This window comes from Poecilia formosa, unplaced genomic scaffold (assembly GCF_000485575.1).
Source record: "Poecilia formosa unplaced genomic scaffold, Poecilia_formosa-5.1.2 Scaffold1078, whole genome shotgun sequence".
NCBI lineage: Eukaryota > Metazoa > Chordata > Actinopteri > Cyprinodontiformes > Poeciliidae > Poecilia > Poecilia formosa.
The window spans coordinates 1-21,301 of NW_006801017.1; the positions used below are offsets into that span (position 1 = coordinate 1).

Here is a 21,301-nt window from a genome sequence, read left to right on the forward strand (position 1 = left end):
CTCTGGGGGCTCGGACGGGGCAGGCGACTCTGGGGGCTCGGACTCATCCGCAAACTGAGGGGGCGGAGCCACAGGAAAATCTGGAAGCCCGGAGAACTCTGAGGGCTGCCCTCCAGCACCGGGCACGGCGAACTCTGGAGGTGGCGACAGCAGCCACCTGGGCGCGGGGATCGGCGGCAACGGGGACAGACGCACCGGAGGCAGATGCAGGTGAGGCCCAGGGGCCGAGACCTCCGGGGGCTCAGGGCAGTGGTGACGACGGCACCCAGGGGCCAGGACCTCTGGCGGCACATGGCCAGAGGTGGTCGGACCAGCCGACCATCAGGGGTCGGCTGGTCCGACCCCTGGTGGGCACAGCACCAACCGTGTTCCCCACCAAGGGTTAGATCTGGCGTCCATAATGATAGTTGCTTCTTTCACCGTAGTTGTGGTTGGATCCTTCCGTCATAAATTGTGTGGTTGTGGTGAGGATATGGAAGCAGGCAGACCCAGGAGGTAAGTGAAAATGATTACTTTAATGATGGTATCCAGAAGACAGAGCAACAGAGAACAGCACGGGGAAACGGGCAATACATGACAAGGATCCGACGAGAGACAAAGACAACAGGTGGGTTTAAATACACACGGGGTAATCAAGGGAATGAGACACACCTGGGAAACAATCAACGGGGAAGACGCAGAGACAGATTCACAGGGAACAGGACTACACAGAAAAAAACTCAAAAATAAACAGACAGAAACACGGATCATGACAATCCCCAAAGCATCAGCGGACTGGCATAGGGGCCACCGGAGGATTCCGGGTAGATTACAGGTAGATTCAGAGATGCGCATCGCAGGGGCTTTTCATTCAGGGCCGGCCCAAGGAAAATGGGGCCTTAGACAGAACTCACTCCGCCTTCCAAAACATATTCAAATAGTCCATGAAAGCCTTTTTTGTCCTTTTTCTTATTTTGTCCATACATGGTCAGTCAGTTATAGGCCAGAGTTTACCAGCACTTAGCCTAAATATAGTCAGTCTGCGATGTACATCTAGTTGTGGTAAAGTCAAGTCAATAGGTCATGTCAAGAGTTGAGTAAAATGTGTTGTCTTCATTGGTCGGAAGTCTCCTGAAGAAGGCATATCTTTGTGATGGGTTTGCATAAGTGGCTGTTTGGGGTTTTAATACAGACCTGTCGTACAAGTTCATTTTTGTCTGGCACAGTTTCTATGACTCTGCCAATAATACAGGAGCCACGAGGTGCAGAGTCATCCATCATAAAGAACCACATCTCCAGGAACAAAGTTGCGTCTAATCTTCATCCACTTTTGGCGCTGTTGAAGTTGAGGCATTTCTCTTCCAGAACAGATCAGATATGTATTGGACCTGTCTCCATTGTTTCTGTGCATAAACATCACCTTTCTGGAATAATCCTGGTGGTAAACTTGGGTTAGACTTCAGTAGGAGAAGAGGCTTTGGTGTTAGAGCTTCCAAATCATTTGGATCGGCAGATTCCAGTGTGATTGGTCTACTGTTGAGGATTGACTCCACTTCACAGAGAGCAGTTTGAAGTCCTTCCTCGTCCAAATGTTGTGCCTGCAGGGTGGAATTAAGGACCTTTCTGATGGAACGAATCAATCTCCCCCATGCTCCACCATGGTGCAACCCAGCTGAAGGATTGAAGATCCATTTCACTCCCTTCAGTGACAGCGCATTAGAGATCTTTTCCTAATTCCGATCTTCGATAGCTCGTCTCAGTTCACGCTCTGCGCCCACAAAGTTGGTACCATTTTTGGACCACAGCTCTTGTACTTGGCCTTTCCTTGCAATGAAACATCGTAAGGCGTTAATGAAAAAGTCTGTGTCAAGACAGGAGGCGACCTCAATATGTACTGCTCTGATAGCCAAACATGTGAAGATAACTCCACATTTCTTCACAAGACTTCTCCCACACTTCATTCAAATGGACCAAAATAGTCCACTCCAACAAACCTAAAGCAGGGGTTACTCTGCTTTCAGGCAGGTAAGCCATTTGTTTCTGGCCTGCAGCTCCATGAAGCCGTCTGCAGATCACACACCTCGACATGACCTTTCTAATCAATGCACCAGTAACAGGAATCCAATATTTCTGATGGAGCTTTGAGAGTATGTGGTTCCTACCACCATGACCCACCCCTTTATGGATGTATTGGAGAATGAGATCAGCAATATGAAGATCTTTAGCAACAATGATTGGATGCTTAGAGTCGTCAGACATGACGGCCCTGCTGAGACGCCCTCCAACACGCAGCACATCATCCATCAGAAAAGGATTTAACTTGTATATGTGACTGCTTCGTTTGACGTTCTCTCCTTTTTGGAGACAGGAAATTTCTTCAGAATATCTTTTCTTCTGACAGAACTTGATTATCTGCATCTCAGCATCCCCAGTCTCTCTCAATGAGAGAAAGCCAGTTGGGAGCTCAACCCTATGATGAGCACCTTCAGACTGGGTTGTTTTAGATGCAGGATGGAGTTGTCTTGTTTCTTTTGTGATGCAAGAGCAATGTTTTGAATCTCAAAATCCAACCCATCATTCTGACAAGACAAGTCCAGGATGAAGCACAATGAATCAAAAGAGCCAAAGGATGACAGTCTTCTTGTTCAGGGGAAACACCAACAGAAGCAGACACTTTGACTTCAGTGTCTTCAGGTGAAAATTCCTGTAAAATCTCTTGTTGTGTAAGGAATGGAGGATCTTTATCTTTGATTAACCTTTTCTTTAAGCTTAAAGCACGTTCAGCAATTGTGCTGTTATCAGGCATTCTTATGTCTCGGTCTCTCAAAGGCAGGGCAATGCTGTAGTATCCGTCACTCAAGGTTACTGTCGGGCCAGCTCCAGAAACTTGGGTTCTTTCTTTGACAGCTCCATCTGCTCATCATGGCTGCTCTCAGAAAAATGAATTGTTGCTTCCATAGGTTATCCAATGTAACAGCAGAAATTCTGTTCATGGTGACTGTTGACAGACAACTTGGTCTTTCACAGCATTCTTGATCAAGTGGCCCATCCACTGTCCAGCCGAGCACCGTTTAATGGTGAAAGATCCATTGCCTTCACTCCTGATGACCTCCAACGGTTCTAGAGCTCTGGGCATATTCATACTAATAGATAGATTTTATTACAGACTCAAAGTCCAATTTACATAAAAAAGATAAACACAATAAAAGAATAAAAACTACAATGAAAAGAGACAATCATGCAAATGTCTCCAAAGTACAGATGAGTATTTCACTGCACTAAAATTAAAGTTAGTCAACAGTAGAATAATTCTATTATTAGACTGATTCAAACGACAAATGAATTTATACATAAGCTTTCTTAAAACAGCCATCAAAGTACCGACGAGAGCAGATACATCCTAAAACTATGATTAGACTATTTTCAATCAAGCATGCTGTTAATAACTAAGAAAAATGTCTCCCAAATTAGATGATGGTGGTTTTAGATATTCTATGTCGTATTCAGTTTTTTTCACCAGTTTTCACACCATTCCAGATGCTAGTTTGGAAGACTTTTATGACTTTCTGTAAATGGAGCAATCTTCTCTCTCTCACGTTCCAAGTGATGCTGCCTTCCTGCAAATGCTAATTTTATGGCCTCCTGACCTCTGATAACCAAACAGACCCTACTAAAAGCTACCTTCAGATCTCTATCATTTCTTCCAGTAAGTTGAGAACATACCCATCGATAGTTTTAGATTAAATCATTAACACAAACCTATTCTAAATTAAGAATTTTGTTCAAAATAACCATGCTCAATAACCATGCTCTATATCATACGACATGTAAAAACATGTCGTATGATTAACTGTATTAAACACTAAGAATATTCCATTTTCCTCAACAATCATTATAAACCACCTTCAATCTATGAAGACTGACTTTTTTAAAATTGCACCACAAATGTGCCGTATACAGTGATGTGCAGTATGATCTGAACAAGTTCAGTTTCACTTCATCAGAACAGAATCCAAACTTCAGAACAAGGATATTTGCCTGAGCATACATCATTCGAACCTGGCGGTAAATATCCTCATCATCAGACAGATGGCCTGTCAACACATGACCAAGATATTTTACTTCATTTGAGATATTCAATAAAGTTCCAGATAGCTTAAAATGTGAAAATATCCTGTTTTTGTCCTCTTTAGTGCGACAGATCAAAATTTGATGGATTGAATTTGACGTCGTGTCGCTCACCATATGCTGAACAGACATTAAGCTGCTTCTGATGACCAGCTGAACTTGGACTAAAAACCACTAAGTCATCAGCATACATAAGATGATTTATAATTGCATCTCCAACCATGCAGCCAGTTCAACACATGTTTAGCTGCTTAGAGAGCTCATTCATATAAAAACTTAACAATATAGGGGATAGAATGCTTCCTTGTCTGACTCCATTGCTGACACGACAGGCTGCAGACACACAGTTGTCCCATTTGACCTGCATAGTTTGGTTAGCATACCAATAGGACAGATAATCTTGCTATATATTTGGGCACACCAGCTAGGCACAATTTTAAAAATTGTTTTCTATGATTTACACGATCAAAAGCCTTAGTGGCGTCTAAAAAACACAGAAATGCCATAGAATTTTTGCTATTATAATTATTCAGTAATTATTTTAGGCCATATATACACAAATCAGTACCATGCTTGGACTTGAACCCAAATTGATTGTCTGTAGACATTACTGTCTTAACAAATTTTGGCAAAAGAATTAGTTCAAAGACTTTAGACAGTGTACTTGCTAGAGCAATAGGTCTATAGTTATCAGAGCTGCTAATTTTTCCAGCTTTGTTTTTAATCACAGGAAATAGAATAACATTCATCAAGGTATCAGGAATAAAACCATGCATAATAAAACCAGTGAAACACAAGGCAAGAAGAAGGGCTACCCTTGAACTTGCAAACTTGAGATGTTCAGCTGAAATAAGATCAAAAGATCCACCTGCACTTTGATCTCTGGCAAACGAATGTGCTTCAAGTGTGGCCAGATAGTCAGGTCTTGTTGCTTTGGGATGTTACTCAGGTCTACAGGCATTCTGTGCTGAGTGAAGAGGTCAGGCATGTCTGTCTTCACAGGAGGCAATCACAGGTTATGAACTTTCTACTCTTATCATGCGTCGCATGATGCAATGCATGATAAAATGCCTCTCATGATACAATCATGAAATGTTCTCAGAGACTCTATGTTCTAAGAAAACTTAATGATGTTAGGGTCACCCAACTAGAGGTTATGTTGAGAGCGTTGTAACTTTTCATCTCCCTGGTTGGTTTGGTCACATGGGCTGCAGACTGAAAGATTTTAAGAAACGTTTGAATGACAGGTAAAACAGCAGGTAAATAGTAGTGAAACTACAAAAGGTCTGTTTCAACTGCTTGCTGAAAGAACATGGAAGACGGCAAGAAATATTTTAGCAGATAGCATCCATCATCTTTTTCATCAGTTTGAACTTCTGAGCTCAGGAAGGCGTTGTAGCGTCCCTCTGGAAGCTAAGAACATCTATAAGAAGTAATTTATTCCTAGTGCAATAAGCATTCTTAGCCAAACTAAATGACATTTACCTACCGCATGAAGTGTTTTATTCTTAGCAACAAATATTCTGATTCTATGAATGTGTCATTTTATAGCTTTAGAGTCGAAGGAAAATTTCCACTGAGATGGACAAAATAGTTTTATCTTTTCCGATATATTAGAATCAAAATAAGACTCTACCAAAAATTAAAAAAAAACATTAACTCTTAAAGCAGTCAACTAAAAGTAGACTTCCCTCATCACCCATTCACTAAAGTCACCAGGTGAGCAACAGGTAATCTCACCACAGGTCCTACTGTATATTTTGTTGTGTCAGATGGGGTTTTCAGTGGGGTTTCTTTGCAGCAGATCAGATAGAAAACAGAAAGAGGAGAGCAGGGAAAACAAGCAGCAACGGTCCCAGAATCAGGAATCAAGCCCCAGACACCTACGTCAAGGACTAATAGACGGCCGCTCTACCTCAATACCATGCGCTGTCCAGCCAGTTTTGGCTGGCAGCCATTTTTGAAGAGCAAAAATGTGTTTTAAAAAAATGGATTTCAAGTATAATCTGCTTGAAATACATTTTCACAATTATCTGATTGGTTTTTACATTGTTCTGGTAAAAAAAACCTTTCTCATCAGATCCAGGACTGCTGCAGACACGCTCATGATCGCCAAGGCCAACAGTCCCCTGCAGTATCCAACACAGGGGGTGGAAGTACGGCCCCGGAAAACAATCATCATCCCAGGTATTACTTTGAATTACCTGACTCATGTATATAAGTCTTGAGTCACTTCTCATTTTTTAAATATTTGGATTCAAGAAGTCTGACTTTCATTTAGTACTTTAATTTTCATTTAGTCATTTAGTCATTTAGTGTTATCAGTCCAGTTTCCAGATTTCCAAAGGGAGCTCCAAAACTCTGAACCAGTGCAACTGGTAATCTGCAACAAGAGAAGCTAGGACTGTTGTCAATTAATATTTTAGTAATTGAGTAGTCTATCGATTATTCCTAAAATTAATCAAGTAATCGGATAGATAAATTGATAAAATATTGGTAAATCTAGCATGACACCAGTGTTACTATTAGATATCAATATCAGTCCAATTTTTCATATTTAAGCATCCCTAACAGTTACTTTTTTGTAGCTTAGAAAACTAACCTGTAACAATAATAGCTCACTTTCTAAGTTAACCTGAAAAAAAGTTATACAAAAATCTGAAATGATCTTCAATTTAGTAATAAAGAGGCAGGCTCACAAATACGCTCATAAAAAATGTCTATACTCCAGCTTTTAGTTTACGTGTTCATCTCCAATCAGTTTAATAGATGAACTCTCACCTTGCCCCATACCTGTCAAGCTTTGGGTTTGAGAATATGGGAAATGTCGCCTGGAGTTGGGAGGGCTTGAGGTGGAGGACAGACGAACCTAAGTCTGGGGCAATAAAAAACTGCACGAATGAAAGACCCGGGAAGGGTGTGTGGGGGTTTGGGAGGGGAGTAATATTGCATATTTGCAGGAAGATGCTAATACGGGAGCACAGCAGGAAAGGGGGGGTAAAAAAACGGTAGTTTCCTTGCCAAACTGGGAGTCTTGACAGGTATACCTTGCCCAGCCATTAATAGCTTTTGTGTCCTTGTTAACAGGATTTCACACCTTCATTCACACTCAGAAACTCATCTACTAGCCATGTACCGCCACGATGATTTCTGTCACTCGTTTGTTGAGACCGGGAAGATATGAAATGCATTGTCGTAAAGCTACACTTATACTGTAGCCATCAGCTACTGAGCTGCCCACTGTGTTCAGTCGATCCGCTCACCTGTATAAATACTCCTGCATCGCACTTCCCGCTGTTCGCTCTGAACCAGCAGCTCCCGGAGGAGGACGGCTGCCGTACTCCAGGCATCGCACCAGTCATTTTAAGAATGCTTATTGGTCCCTCAAAAACGATGAAAACCCGGTCATTATCATCAATCAATAAAATGCCCACTGGCCGAACTTAAAGATTGGACGTTGTGCCGCTAACAGTTAGCTTTCGTCAACAACTTAGAGGTGGAAGTGAGAGCGCTGCGCATCAAGTAATGTCCCGGCCGGAACACGGTGCGCTAAATAATAAAACGTAAATTAACGAAGCTTCAAGGCAGATATATTTTCCTCAAAGAATTTTAATCATCAAGGTTCTCGAATCATTCGAGGAATCGTTTCAACCCTAAGAGAAGCCTCTCGACACATAAGAGCCAATATCACACGTCATGCATTATGCAGAGAGAGGCGAATGATCTCTGTGGTCTTAGTGTATAGAGACGGTCACTAAAAGCAGAACCTGTCTATCCATCCATCTGGGTGTTCATGCATTGTTCTGTCTATTCTTTCGTCCTTTGCTAGTCCATCCATTTTACCACCAGTCTGTGTGTGTGTAATGTCAGCAGATAAGTTTCCTGAAATACAGGTAAGTAATGATGAGACAGGACAACGGGATGGTGCATCTTTAAATCTTATCGTTCATATTTCAAGAAATATTACGATGATGACACATTGATGTTAACCTTTATCAAGAGCACTCAGACTGGTTTTTTGTCGTTTTCGTCATCAAGTCCGAAGAATGAATCCTCTGGGTGTCTGGAGAGCGTCAAGCTTATGGCTTCATGATTGAGGAACCTACAATCATTTACTAGCTATCAACATTTACAACCAAAGAAAACAAAGTAGTAACACTAAAGTGTGTGTGACCTCAATAAATCCTGGTTAATTATTGAAAAAAAAAGTCTGAATCAATAGTACAAAGGTATGAAGAAATAATTGTTGTTTTTTCCCAAAAAACTCAGTCTAAAAGATTATTGTAACTTTTCACTAGTGATGGGCAGATGAATCCTCTGGGTGTCTGGCACATTTCCCAAACTGTTTTCGACTGTGTGTTGAAACTGTGTTGCCATGTCACTTGCAGTGACATCTGCTGGATTTAAGCAGTCACTGCAGGCAAATTCAATAAAGTCTGGAAACAGAACAATGTTCAATCACATGTTTTTATTTAGAATAAGCTGCTGTAACAGTTTTGGGTCAAACTATTTCATTGTAATTAGGGTGATTTGCAAGAACATGAGAATACAAATAAAAACAATTAACAATCATGACAAACCTGAACCAGGTGGTTGAGCTGAACGTCCAGTTCAATTGCCTGCTTTCCGGAAACACAAGGGTTTATCACGGGAGTGTTAACCAATTCGTACATTATTCCCCATGATAAGATCAAAATGATCCTATGTGGGAGAAAACTTCCTCGTTCTTATTTGATCCATGTTGGACTTCAAATATGATCCAGAAACAAACACAGAGCAAATAACACAAAGCATCTCCACACAACAAAACCCACAATTATGTTGACACAGTTTCTCCCTCATGAATACAATTTGGCGCGTTCGCATCCAAAACACAGGAACTGTATCGGTCGCGTGGTTTTCCTAAAAGTGATACGCGCACCGACGCAGGGTTTCGTCTTGTTTGCTCGACGCATGTGCTGAGGTTTCTGTGTTGTCTGGCCCATCACTATTTTTCACTCATTTGCTACAATATTATTATTGGTGTCACATTAAAAAAAGCATAAATTTCATGTGCCCTTTAAAATATTGTCACGTGCTATTATGTTGCATTTCCTGGTAGGTTTTTGGGAGAAAACTAAGTTGACAGGAAAGTGTAAAACCAGATGCCATCATGTCTGTACTGTCTCAGTTGATAACAACGGTGCTGCACGAGTCTTAGATCAGGACTGAGTAACTTATCTGTGTTAGCTAAGGTCAGGTCTCCATCCTGTCTCCCCTTTGTCACATTTGGTGAGGTAGAGTTTAAAACCAAATCACAGACAAGAACTGGGTATGGTCAGTATGTTTGTTCATTAAAGATGGTCAAAAACAATTACAGGAAAGACCTGAATGGATCATGACACTTATTTTTTCTCAAATAGTAAAAATCAGCAAAACTGAGTTTTTCTGACTCATTTGTTCAGCCACAAAATGAGCATTTTTGCATTATTAATTTTTGCATAGTTTGTGAGTGAAATAATCTTTACTACTGACTGAGAAATTTCCCAAAGCAGCATGTGTCGCTCTTTATAAAAACTGCAAACTCCTGCAAGTCAGCTTAAAATAACTGACGGTCCTTATTGTTTCAGGCTTGGCCTTACACGACCTTTCCAGAGACCATTACACAGTGAGTGTCCTGTTTTATTTTCTGCCATCCAGATTTGTGGATTTCTGTCACTTTTTCCATTTTGTTTTCCATCCTGCTGCAGATAAACATCACTGCCACACTAGGAACACTAAACGTAGAAGCAGAAGTGGAGGAAGTGGAAATAAAAGGTGATGGAGGGATGCATATGAGTCTGTCTAGCAGTTTGCTGCTGAACTTGAACCAACAGCTGCAGTTTATCACCTACACAAACACAAAATATCATCCCAACACTGCAGACACAGGTAAGACCTCTTCACATTTAGAAGGGGGGATTCTCCATTTTTATATTTATTTAAAATCCCCTTTCAGTTTGCAGACAATGTAGCTATCCTAAGATGGTTTGATCCTTGATATTCGCTGGTGTATAAATAACCATCACCATGTTTTCTTTTTTCCTGATTCTTATGTTTTAGTCAGAACAGATCTGAACTAGTTTTAAAATGAAAATCAGACTAATATTAGGCTTCTATAATAGTTTCAAATCAAATTAAAATTATGAACTATGTTTACCAGACAACAACTGCTGTACTCTTTCTGACATCAAAGGTGGTTGAATATTCAGACTGAAATATTCCAGACGCAATTTTATGGCTACAAAAATGATGTTGCTCTGCTTGCTCTGTTTCTGCGCTGCCTTTTTGGAGCCTCTCTTTGCACATCCTCTGAATCTGCAATTTGTGGATCTGGTCAACTGGTCTCTCAGTGCAGGTGATCAAATTTTCTCAAGGAGAAAACTGGGCACAGGAGAGCCAACATGTCCTGCAGGCACATACTTCCTTGATTTATTTGGATTCATGATAAGATTTCTTCTTTTTGGAGTTGGCGGATACCTGGCTTATTGACAAATTTGTGATGGGTTGGGCCGACTAGTGAACACTCAGACTGGCTTGCTGTGGGACAGAGGCACAAGTTGGACGCGATTCTTACTGAAATTAGGCCAGCTCGTAGGCCAGCTGTGGACCCCAGAACTCAGTAGCAGGATGGAATCAATCTTGGAGAAGTTGCTAATCTCAGTCCGGCAGAACGGCCACACTAATTTGGATAATTGGAATCAACAGAGAAGTAAAATCTACCCCATCTAAAGCATAGTGTCTGTATTTGAACTGGTTCCCCTGTGTCAATCTTGCCTGGCTGGCTATCTCAAACCTCAAGTTATGCAAACATCGACACTCCTTCCCATTTCCTCTCCTTTTCTAAAGATATCTGTGCAATCACTCCAAGAACTTGCTCTTAGATAATACCACCTTATCAAAGAACTGCTCACAGACCTACCACATACATTTCATGGCCACAGATACACACTCCCTAACGTCACTGCCTTCATTGGCTCTGCTAAGTAAATGTTGCTACATGTGCCTATTTTTCCTGATGTGTTATTTCTTTGCCCTGTCTGTCCGTTTAGTTTATTACTTTTAGAAAGTGTGGAGTACTCATTACTTGACATCAACATTTAGCTTTATACTTTTAATATTGTAGCAAGACTTAGCGAAACCCCTGTTAGTTTTGTATTTTGGGAGTCAGAGAAGGTTGAAGGGTAAATCTAGAACAAACGTAGAAAGTACCATATATTAGCAACCATCCATCCATTTTCTTCCGCTTCATCCTGGGTCGGGTCGCGGGGGTAGCAGCTTCAGAAGGGAGGCTCAGACTTCCCTCTCCCCAGCCACTTCTTCCAGCTCCTCCTTTGGGAACCCCAAGGCGTTCCCAGGTCAGCCGAGAGACATAGTCCCTCCAGCGTGTCCTAGGTCTTCCCCAGGGCCTCCTCAGTTGGACGTGCCCAGAACACCTCACCAGGGAGGCGTCCAGGAGGCATCCTTACCAGATGGCGGAGCCACCTCAACTGGCTCCTCTCGATGTGAAGGAGCAGCGGCTCTACTCCGAGTCCCTCCCAGATGACCGAGCTTCTCACCCTATCTCTAAGGGAGAGCCCAGCCACCCTGCGGAGGAAACCCATTTCGGCCGCTTGTATCCGTGATCTCGTTCTTTCGGTCATGATCCAGAGCTCATGACCATAGATCAAGGTAGGAACGTAGATCGACCGGTAAATCGAGAGCTTCTCTTTTTGACTCAGCTCTCTCTTCACCACGACGGACCGGTACAGCGCCCGCTTCACGACAGACGCTGCGCCAATCCGCCTGTCGATCTCCCGCTCCCTTCTTTCCTCAATCGTGAACAAGATCCCCAGATACTTAAACTCCTCCACTTCAGGCAGGACCCCCCTGACCCCCCTGACCTGGAGAAGGCACTCTACCCACTCTATTAGCAACCCAGAACAATAATCAAACACGGAGAACCAACATTTAGTTTTATCTTACCAATGTTTTGTTTGTATTTCCTTCTAACTCATGTAAAGCACTTTGAACAGCCTTGTTGCTGAAAATGTGCTATATAAATAAAATGACCTTACCTACCTTACCTTGTGTCTTTGCAACTTGCAAAGGAACATTTAACCAAGTATTGCTAAACATGTTTGGCATATTTTAACTGTTATAAAAACTTTGTGTTTTGTGGAGAAGTTATCCTTCTCCATGCATAAGTTCGCCTTGTATGAGGTTGACAAAGAGTCAGTGAGTTGAATTCATGAATTCCATGTATTAATACCAAAATACAACGAGTCTATTCTGACATGCTATCTTTAGGAGCTAACAGACAAGATGACATCAAACAAAAGTTGTCCATTCTTTTTGTTAGCGTCTCTCTTGAAACTACACCCTAAAGAGGGAGTTCCCTAGTTTGTCATACCCTTTAACCCTAGCTTTGAGGGCGTTTCCTAACATGTCATTTCCTTTAGCTTTAGCGTTGCAACTAGCTAAAAGAAATGGAAGGAAAACACAGAATTATTTATTCTAAACAGTTTTTTAAGTAACAAAAATGTGAGTCAGCTGATTCTCCTACATAGGCAAAAATCCTCGTAAAGATCTCAATTAATTAGAGAGAAGGACTCAATTCAAACTCTAGTTATGCACAGTGAAATGATGTGTCAACAAGATAGTTGGTTAGTCTGTATGTTGAAATAAACTATGATTTATGTCAACATACGTGTCAACTACGATTGTCTGAAGAATTATTTTCCAAAATAGATCTTTCTGTAGAGAAGAAACGAGTCACATTTTTGTTGTGTCCCCTAGTGGAGTTTAAGACGGAAGGTCATCAGGCTGCCTTCACCATCAAGATCCGTCATGGAGCAACTCCAAAACTTTATGACACTGGACCTAAGGAAGGTACAGAAGCATCACATTTTTATTTGTCACAAGCAGTGATGACATAGTTACTTTGAAAAAATAACTTTAATCGGATTACTGACTACTCCTTGAAAACGTAACTTAAATTACTGACTACCTGATTTGGAAAGTAACTAAGTTACATTAAAAGCAACTTTTTTAGTTACTTTCAGCAGCTGCTAACAACAACGCTCCACCACCTGTGAAAATTACATTGAGCTTTGCCAATACTTATACTAATACAATAGTTATTTTATAATAGTAGCATCAACAGTGTATTTCCACTTATATGGTTGAACTGAAGGGGAGATTGTTTAATGGTCACAACAGTACAAAAAAGTTTGTAATTCGTGTTTTCCACTACTGTCTGGAAAACTCTAAGAAGGATTTTAAAGGCCCCACCCCCTTGCCCCAGCCTCTCTCTCCTCCCTCCATTGTTTACATTTCTGTCGCTGCTGATGTAGTAATTTGTAGGCCATTAATTAAGGACTCTGACAACAGCTTATCTTTAGCCGGCAGGAACCTTTACTGAAGTGACGTAACCCGCCTCTGGTACGGAACGCCCAGAGGACCATAACACACCACAGCTGACACTGTCGCATGGAAACGTCAGTCACTCCCCAAGACGCTTAGAGTAAATAACATTTAATTACAAAAGAAAATAGTAACGCACAGTAACGCTAAGTGATTTCATTAAGTAACTGTAGTCTGACTACTGGATTTGAAATAGCAACGCGTTAATTACTCGTTCCTGAAAAAATGGTCCGACGTCGTTACTTTGTAGCGCGTTACTGTCATCACTGGTCACAACTAAACCAGTGGTTTCTGGTTGTGACTTATCTTAATATTAATAATTAGAGTAGCGTTTACTTGCACAACTTTACAGACACGTTCATTCGTGGCTGTTTTCATGTTTATTGCGCTGTTCATATTAGTCTCAATGTTTGCAGGTTTCTGGAGCGCAACGCGAAACTCGACGTCATTCAAGGCAAATATATGATGGATAAATAATGGATATTAACAAAGACTCAGCGGTGCGGAACATCAGGGAAATGATGGACATGGAGAGTCTGACGTAAACGTCCTGGATAATAGACAAATTCTGGGATTTATTATGTGCCTTTGCTTATTTCCAAGCCCAAATGAGTAACTTCACGTTCAAAAACGAGCCCCAAAAAGCGCAACCCGCGACTCATTAAATTTGCAAGCAACTTTAGAAACAAAACAAGCACAAGTCGCTTGTAATAATTGGACCTGGCGACAAAAACTCAAAATTGTTCGTTTTTCCAGCAAAGAAATTCACATCTCTCTCCTCTCTCCATTGTTTACATTTCTGTCGCTGCTTACACTGTCGCATGGAAACGTCAGTCACTCCACGAGATGCTTCGAGTAAATAACATTTAATTACAAAAGAAAATTGTAATGCACAGTAACGCAAAGTCATTTCATTAAGTAACTGTAGTCTGACTACTGGATTTGAAATAGCAATGCGTTAGATTACTCGTTCCTGAAAAAATGGTCCGACGTCGTTACTTTGTAACGCGTTACTGTCATCACTGGTCACAACCAAACCAGTGGTTTCTGCAGGAAGAGTGTTTACCATAAAATCTGTCTGTCCTCTGCAGAGTACAACGTCAGCAAGATTGTTACCATAGTGACAAAGACTTTCCTGCGTTATGAAAAGCTTCAAAACCTTATTGACAGCATCAGAAAATACTATCCCACAGTCATGATAGTAATTGCTGATGATAGCGATAACCCAAAAACCATTTCTGGGCCTTACATCGAGCAGTACATCATGCCTTTTGGGAAGGTAAGAAAGCTGGTCTTTCTCTGCTCTTGCAGCTAATTCTCTCTGAGTCTCTAAAGCTCAAACCTCTTGTGTCGTAGGGTTGGTTTGCTGGACGAAACCTGGCAATTTCCCAGGCCACGACCAAATATGTGCTTTGGGTGGACGATGACTTCCTCTTCACTGCAAATACCAAGCTGGAGAAGCTTGTAGACGTTTTAGAGAGGACCACTCTGGATCTGGTTGGTGACCTGGAAGACAAATCGTAGCTCAAAATGAGTCTATAAAGTTTTATCTCAGAGATTTAACTCAATGTTTTCCATGTTTGTGTCTTTGTAGGTTGGGGGAGTAGTAGGTGGTGGTACCTTCAGACAAACCATCTCCATCGAGCCAGGAGAGGAAGACGGAGACTGCTTGCACATCAGAAGAGGATTTCATCATGTAATTGAGGAATTTCCTCACTGTGTTGTGACGGATGGGGTCACTAACTTCTTCATGGCTCACACGGATAAACTCCGGCAGGTCGGCTTTGACCCCCTCCTCAGTAGGTTAGCTCACATTGGTGAGTACAGTAAAAGCACCGAGAACAGATTTCTTATTGAATCAGCAAAGCATGTGACTTTTATGCATTTCTGAATCATTTAAATGACATCCCAAGACACGATGCTGACTAAAAGTAGAGTTCACTGTAATTTTGTAGAGATTAAAGTGACCTACTTTATCTTTTCAATAATATCACATATATTTCACTTGATTTGAAATCGTTTTGGCTTGAAAAGACAAGTCAAAGTGATGAATCTTTTGATATTCTGAGTTCTCTTGTGTATATATATTTTTTAGAGTTTTTCGTCGACGGCCTTGGATCGCTCTATGTTGGCTCCTGCGATGACGTTACCATCAATCACCAACCCAAAGTCCATCAACCACCGGCCAAGCAGACCTACAACGAGAATATGTACAACAAGTTTCGCCACCCTTCGACCTTCTCTGACTCCCAAAATATAAAATACGGCCTCATGTACTTCAAATACCGTTTGCATTGCCAGACTCGTAATTAGCATTGACATCTCTCCTGGTCTCTGAAGGTTTGTCTGTTCTTCCTGAATCTGCAAAGATGTTTTTCTCCACCCTGCACTGGCAGATAAAACTTGTGGCAACTTGGTTTGCTCTGCTGTTATCTGCCTTTGAGGCAGTACTGTAAAAACCTCAAGAGGGGATTAATGGGATGTTTTCTGGAATAAATTTGGTTTCACCTAGACAGTCTTCTTTTTAGGCCCGATCAGCTAAAGCAGTGGTCCCCAACCTTATTATTACCGCGGACCGGTCAAGACTTCGAAAATTTTGGTGTGGCCTGGAGTGGTGGGGGAAGGGGGTCGTGAGCCGTCAGATAAGGCTTCTGCATGTTGGTGTTCCCGCTAAATCCTGAATATACCCAGTTTGGGTTGTCGTGGCCTTTTTATCGCAGCCTGTGGGGTTTTCCCTGACTGGGAACGGAAATACAACCTGTTGAATGTGACAGGTAGCCAATCAGAAAGCGCAGTGACGTAAGAACAGAGGGGAATCCCAAACAGCTGACATATTGCACAACTGTGAGTCCGCAGCTGACATATTGCGCAACTGTGAGTCCGGTGGATATCGGAGATGATATGTGGGATGGTCACAAGTTCCCCCCCTCTTGGGAACTTGTGACCTCCTGCCCTCCCTCTGTGACCATCTGCTCACCATTAACTCCTCCTGAACTCTTTGAATTAGCCAATAGAAATGGAGACAGAGGGTTTGGCCTTTTTAGGGTTTCTGTTATAAACAGTCAAAAAAATCAAGCACTCTACTCCTAAGAGTTATTCAAGAACTTTGCAATGTATGGGGCTAAACGAGTTCATCCTGCTGCTGAGAATAAAGAACCTGTCTCCTCTGCAACATCTGATACGGATTCGGAGTTACCTAGCCCGAGAACATTTGCTAAGATGATGGCGTCAACTCTGTTAACAAATAAACATCTGGTTGCTGATGAAGAACCTACAATTATATATGAGATCCCGATAGCAGTGAAATCAGATTTGGGTCCGGTGATGAACATATCGGCAAGCTCACCTTCATCGCCTGATCCATCTACCTCAGAAACTGTGGATAAAAGAGAAATATTGACAAGCGGGACTTCTCTTCTATGCGAGACACCAATTTCCATCTACGACAACTCAAGGCCCGGAACGGATGCCCCCAAAAGATCGACATTTTATTTGTCTCATGTGCAGATGCTAGTGCTCCAATCCATCAAGGAAGACTGGTGTTTAAAACCTCACGACCTTTGGGGTTCATGGGGTTATGTTTTCCATTATGAGTCCGGAGAACTTTACCTGTACCAGCTGGACAAGGATGAGGAGCTTGCACCAATAACGAATACATGCAGCCTCACCTATAATGACTGGGCAGTGGTAAGGCTCGCAATTCCTCTCGCCAATGAAAACATTGAATCGGCCTTGAAGCAAAATACAAGAGAAGATGAGCTTGACCCTCGAACGTGAAAGTGATGTTTCCCGACCGATACTGAAATTGGAAGGGGAGAAATTCTCTTCAGTGCAGTGTGGGAATCGAAAACTACTCTTATTGTTACAGCGATGTGGTCGAGCAGCAAATAGTGGGAGATGCTTATGCCCCCCTTCTACATACGGTTGAAGTGGGATGTAAATTCGTTGATTTACATTCCTTAATATTGTGTTGAGGATAATTAATTATCCTCTTAACACAATATTTTCACAATGTGACATCACGCTTGGAGACCGATTGATATCTCACTCAAGCTCCACCCACTCTTACAGGGCAATGATTGAAACTCTACTCAACTTTTCTGAAGATGCACTAAAGAGTCACTTTAGCACAGGTCTTTTTTACAAAGACACAGCGGGTACCATAGACTATTGACGTAGACGACGGGCCGAATGGAGGATTAAATAAAAGGGCCTTTTTCGCCGCTGAATCCAGAGAACTTCACCTGTTAAGGGCGCTTCATGCTGATTTATTTTTCTGTGAGAGGGCGCTGCTTAATTCAGTGGATTTGAGAATTAAATTAACACGAGCCAGCGATGCATTTTGCCTGATGGGAGCCCGTGATTCAACCTTTCAACTGAGAATTTTAGGCGTTTCTCTTTTTATTAAAAAAGTCTCAGTTTCTCCCACGGTCCGTTTAGGTCATGCTTCTGCTTTAATGCGAGGAAATGCCTTGCACCCACTTTCCAAAGTTAACGTTAAAACATATTCTATGCCAGAAAACTCAAGGATATATACTCAGGAAAACCTCTTTTTGGGTGCTATACCAAAGTATATAGTTTTAGGAATGGTTCACCATGAGGCCTTCACAGGAAGAAGGGACCTGTCACCTTTCAATTTTAAACACATGAACGCAGAATACCTAGCATTGTGTCAGGAGGTTAGACAAATTCCCGGCAAAGCTTTCCATCCCCAATTCAACCAAGGCATATCAGTCAGAGAATTTTACAACATATTCTCTGCAACAGGCCGCCATTTAAAAGACCTTCCTCTATGCTTCAACCCTAGGGAATTTAATGACTGTTACTCGTTTGTGTTTAACCTCAATCCGAGTGAGGACACCCATTTCTAACGGTAATTTATGGTTAGAGATTTGCCTCAGAGTCCCATTACCGCACACGACTACGCTCATTGTTTATGCCTGCTACGACTCCATCCTGGAAATCAATTCAAAAAGGCAGGTCTTGGTGGATTATTAATTATGAATAATCAACTGGAGAGTCTGATGGGAAATTATTTTGTGGAGTCTGGGCATGCGATGAACTGTCTTTGCTCTCACATAAGTACACAGGACCCGCATATTTTATTGTGAACACGCATCCCGCTCACATGCCTGGAGAACACTGGTTGGCTCTGACTTTGGAAGGAAATGTTGCCACGTTTTTCGACTCATACGGATTAGCCCCAAATTTTGATTTCTACCCAACAAGCATCGTAAAGTTTTTGAAAGGTCTTCAAAAATAATCATAACTTCAAGAATCTCTGTTTGCGGTCATCATTGTGTTTACCTCTGTAAAAGGTTTATCATTGCAACAAGTACTTGATTCACACCCCAGTGATGTGATAAAAAATGTGATGATTCTAGCTTTTCACACTCATCTGTGAAAAGCCATAAAACAGCAGGAGTTCCTGGCTTTAGAGAGAGGGTCAGAGATAGCTCCTGTTTGGATGAGCAAAGATACACCTTATTTGAATAACGTCACCTTCTTAAAATAATTGCCTAAGTCATTTTTTGCAATTTTTCAGGAAACACAAAAAACTGAACCATTTGTTGAATAAATGATATTTACGAACAATTTTAATCAAAAAAGTTGTAACAACAGATGTCTTTTGACATACAAACAGCAAGGTCAGTCAAACATGGAACATGACAGAATTAAATGACTTAGGCAAATTTCTGAACATGCCTTTGTGACCTAGGCAATTTTACAGCACAAACTAACAAAACATAATGCTGAGGAGGCATGTGCATTTTTTCCACTTCTCCTTCCAGCTCTTCTTTGCTGGGATTTTGTCTGATGCCTATTAGTGTGGCAAATTGTCAAAGAAGTGATGACACTCGACAGGCATGATGGGTTTCATTGACTGGAGGTCCTGGAACTTTCTCTCTTTGATTGGCAGAGCACATGGAAACAAACTTATCCATGCCATTGGCCCATTTGGCACCTGCACTCTTTGTGGCAGTTCTTCCCACACAGAGTCTTCTGTAAAGGACAGCTTGAAATGGACCTTGCCGTCACTGCTAAACTGAAGACCCCGCAAGTCATGCACAGTCGGGTCTCCAACTTTTTTGCCTGGTCTGATGCTGAAGAAGTAAGATCCATTCAGCTTCAGGAACTCATCGTGCTTGAGCACTTTCACATAGTAAGGTGATGGCCTGATTCTTGCAGCCTGGAGTACAACGACATAGTCTCTTGGGGTGAAGATATCTGCAACTAATTTTCGTTCAATAGTACTATGCATACTGTCACACTCCATTTGTGTATGACCTGCAAGAAGGTATTTCTGGGTTATTAGCACCCCATATTTCCTTGCAAGCTCAGAGTATGCATTTGCTACACATGTATTGCGATTCTGATAACCGCAACCATCGCTCCACACTATGATCTCCCTGAGGTCTGGATGGCCTTTGATCACACCTTCAAAATGATGATACTGAAGATGTGCAAATACCTCGCTACAGAGGTCACCTTCTGATTCATCCCAAACATAGCAGTAGCCTTCCTTTGATCTCAAGTTGAAAAGGGTAAAGTTGTGGACCTGCAGTTTTGTTTTGTAATACAGGCTGCTGGCTTGGGTTTTTGGACACAGTAGCACAGCTTGCAAGTCCATTGTCCAAACGGACTTCTCTTCATCAGCAGAATCCCTGTCCCTAGATTTCTCTTGCCTCGCTTCATCCTTCTTGGTGACATGTGCGTTGTATGCAGCCTTACTGATATTTCCATGTTTGAATGAAACACAAACATCACACTGATCTTTTCTTGGAATAAATACGGAGTAGTTCTCCTCATGGAACACAGCTGTGAAATATTGGATTCCAACAGCTCTCACTCCAGCAGTTGCAGCTGCCTGTCCATATTCACGATGTAGTTGGGAGATGGTTGTGCCTTGGTAAAGGAACTTCTTGTCTTTGTAGGTAGCTGTGCTTCTGCAGTAGTGTGAGTCAACACTGGGCAGGTCCCTCAACCAGTTCTTAAGGAAATCCTTGACATCAGTTTCAACCTTTCTATGCCTGCCACTTTTGGGTCCAGATTTTGATGGCACTTCTGCTTGTTTTTCAGGGTTGATGGGGTCATCCAGCCATTTTGTAATGGTTCTTTCAGGGAGACCAATTGTAGAAGAAAAAAGTGCCTTGCACACTTTAACACTTGTTCCATCTTCAAGCTTCAGTTGGTAGGTAAATGATGAATTGCGTCGGGATCCCTCCGTAACTTTTTTTTGCTTTATGCTAGTCTTTGTGACCAAAGTGGTGACGTATAACCGACGTTCTTCCCAGGTGTTCATTACCCAAATCTTGTCAAATACCCACTGCCGCTGCTCTTCTGTAAGGACTTGGCAGTCTCAAGTTGAGACTCGCTGACAGAACTTGGAGTTGCAGGGAGGACCCATAGTCTTTGCACTTATTTCTTTGCCACTTTTGCTCTTGTATGAAATTCCTTTTAGACGTTTCTGCTTGGATTCATTTTGCTTCCATGTTCTTGGACTGAGGTGTTTATTTCTTTTCTTTTTGCCTACATCTTTTAATTCAACATCCTCATCCTGCTGTTCTAAAGTTGTTGCCACCATAGATAGGCTGTTTTCATCTTCAGGAGAAGAGGACTCATCACAGGTTGGGGTATAGTCCGGATCTTGAATGACATCATCACCATCATCGCCATCATCATTTGATATTGTGTCTTCTTGGTGTGGATGTGTCTGCTTGGCATCTTTAACTTTATCCATGGGAGCAGATGGTGCATCATTATCAACATA

General features: G+C 41.8%; 1 protein-coding gene and 1 long non-coding RNA gene across 2 annotated transcripts in view; one reads left to right on the forward strand and one right to left on the reverse strand.

Annotated features, from left to right (window-relative positions):
- Positions 1 to 116: 116 nt before the first annotated feature.
- On the forward strand, positions 117 to 15,985 carry LOC103132481 (beta-1,4 N-acetylgalactosaminyltransferase 1-like; the record flags this gene model as incomplete). Its single annotated transcript, XM_007544284.2, has 10 exons — positions 117 to 381; positions 532 to 607; positions 6,188 to 6,294; positions 9,717 to 9,754; positions 9,837 to 10,017; positions 12,904 to 12,996; positions 14,622 to 14,809; positions 14,887 to 15,027; positions 15,125 to 15,347; positions 15,626 to 15,985. Coding segments are annotated over 10 exons (1,530 nt in total), but the record flags the coding sequence as incomplete, so codon positions are not given.
- A 2,482-nt stretch (positions 15,986 to 18,467) lies between these two features.
- LOC107835147 (uncharacterized) overlaps positions 18,468 to 21,301 on the reverse strand; it is a 10,614-nt gene continuing 7,780 nt past the window's right edge. The window contains exon 3 of the long non-coding RNA XR_001660975.1: positions 18,468 to 18,479. This is a non-coding gene — a long non-coding RNA (uncharacterized LOC107835147). The remainder of the gene's footprint in view (positions 18,480 to 21,301) is intronic.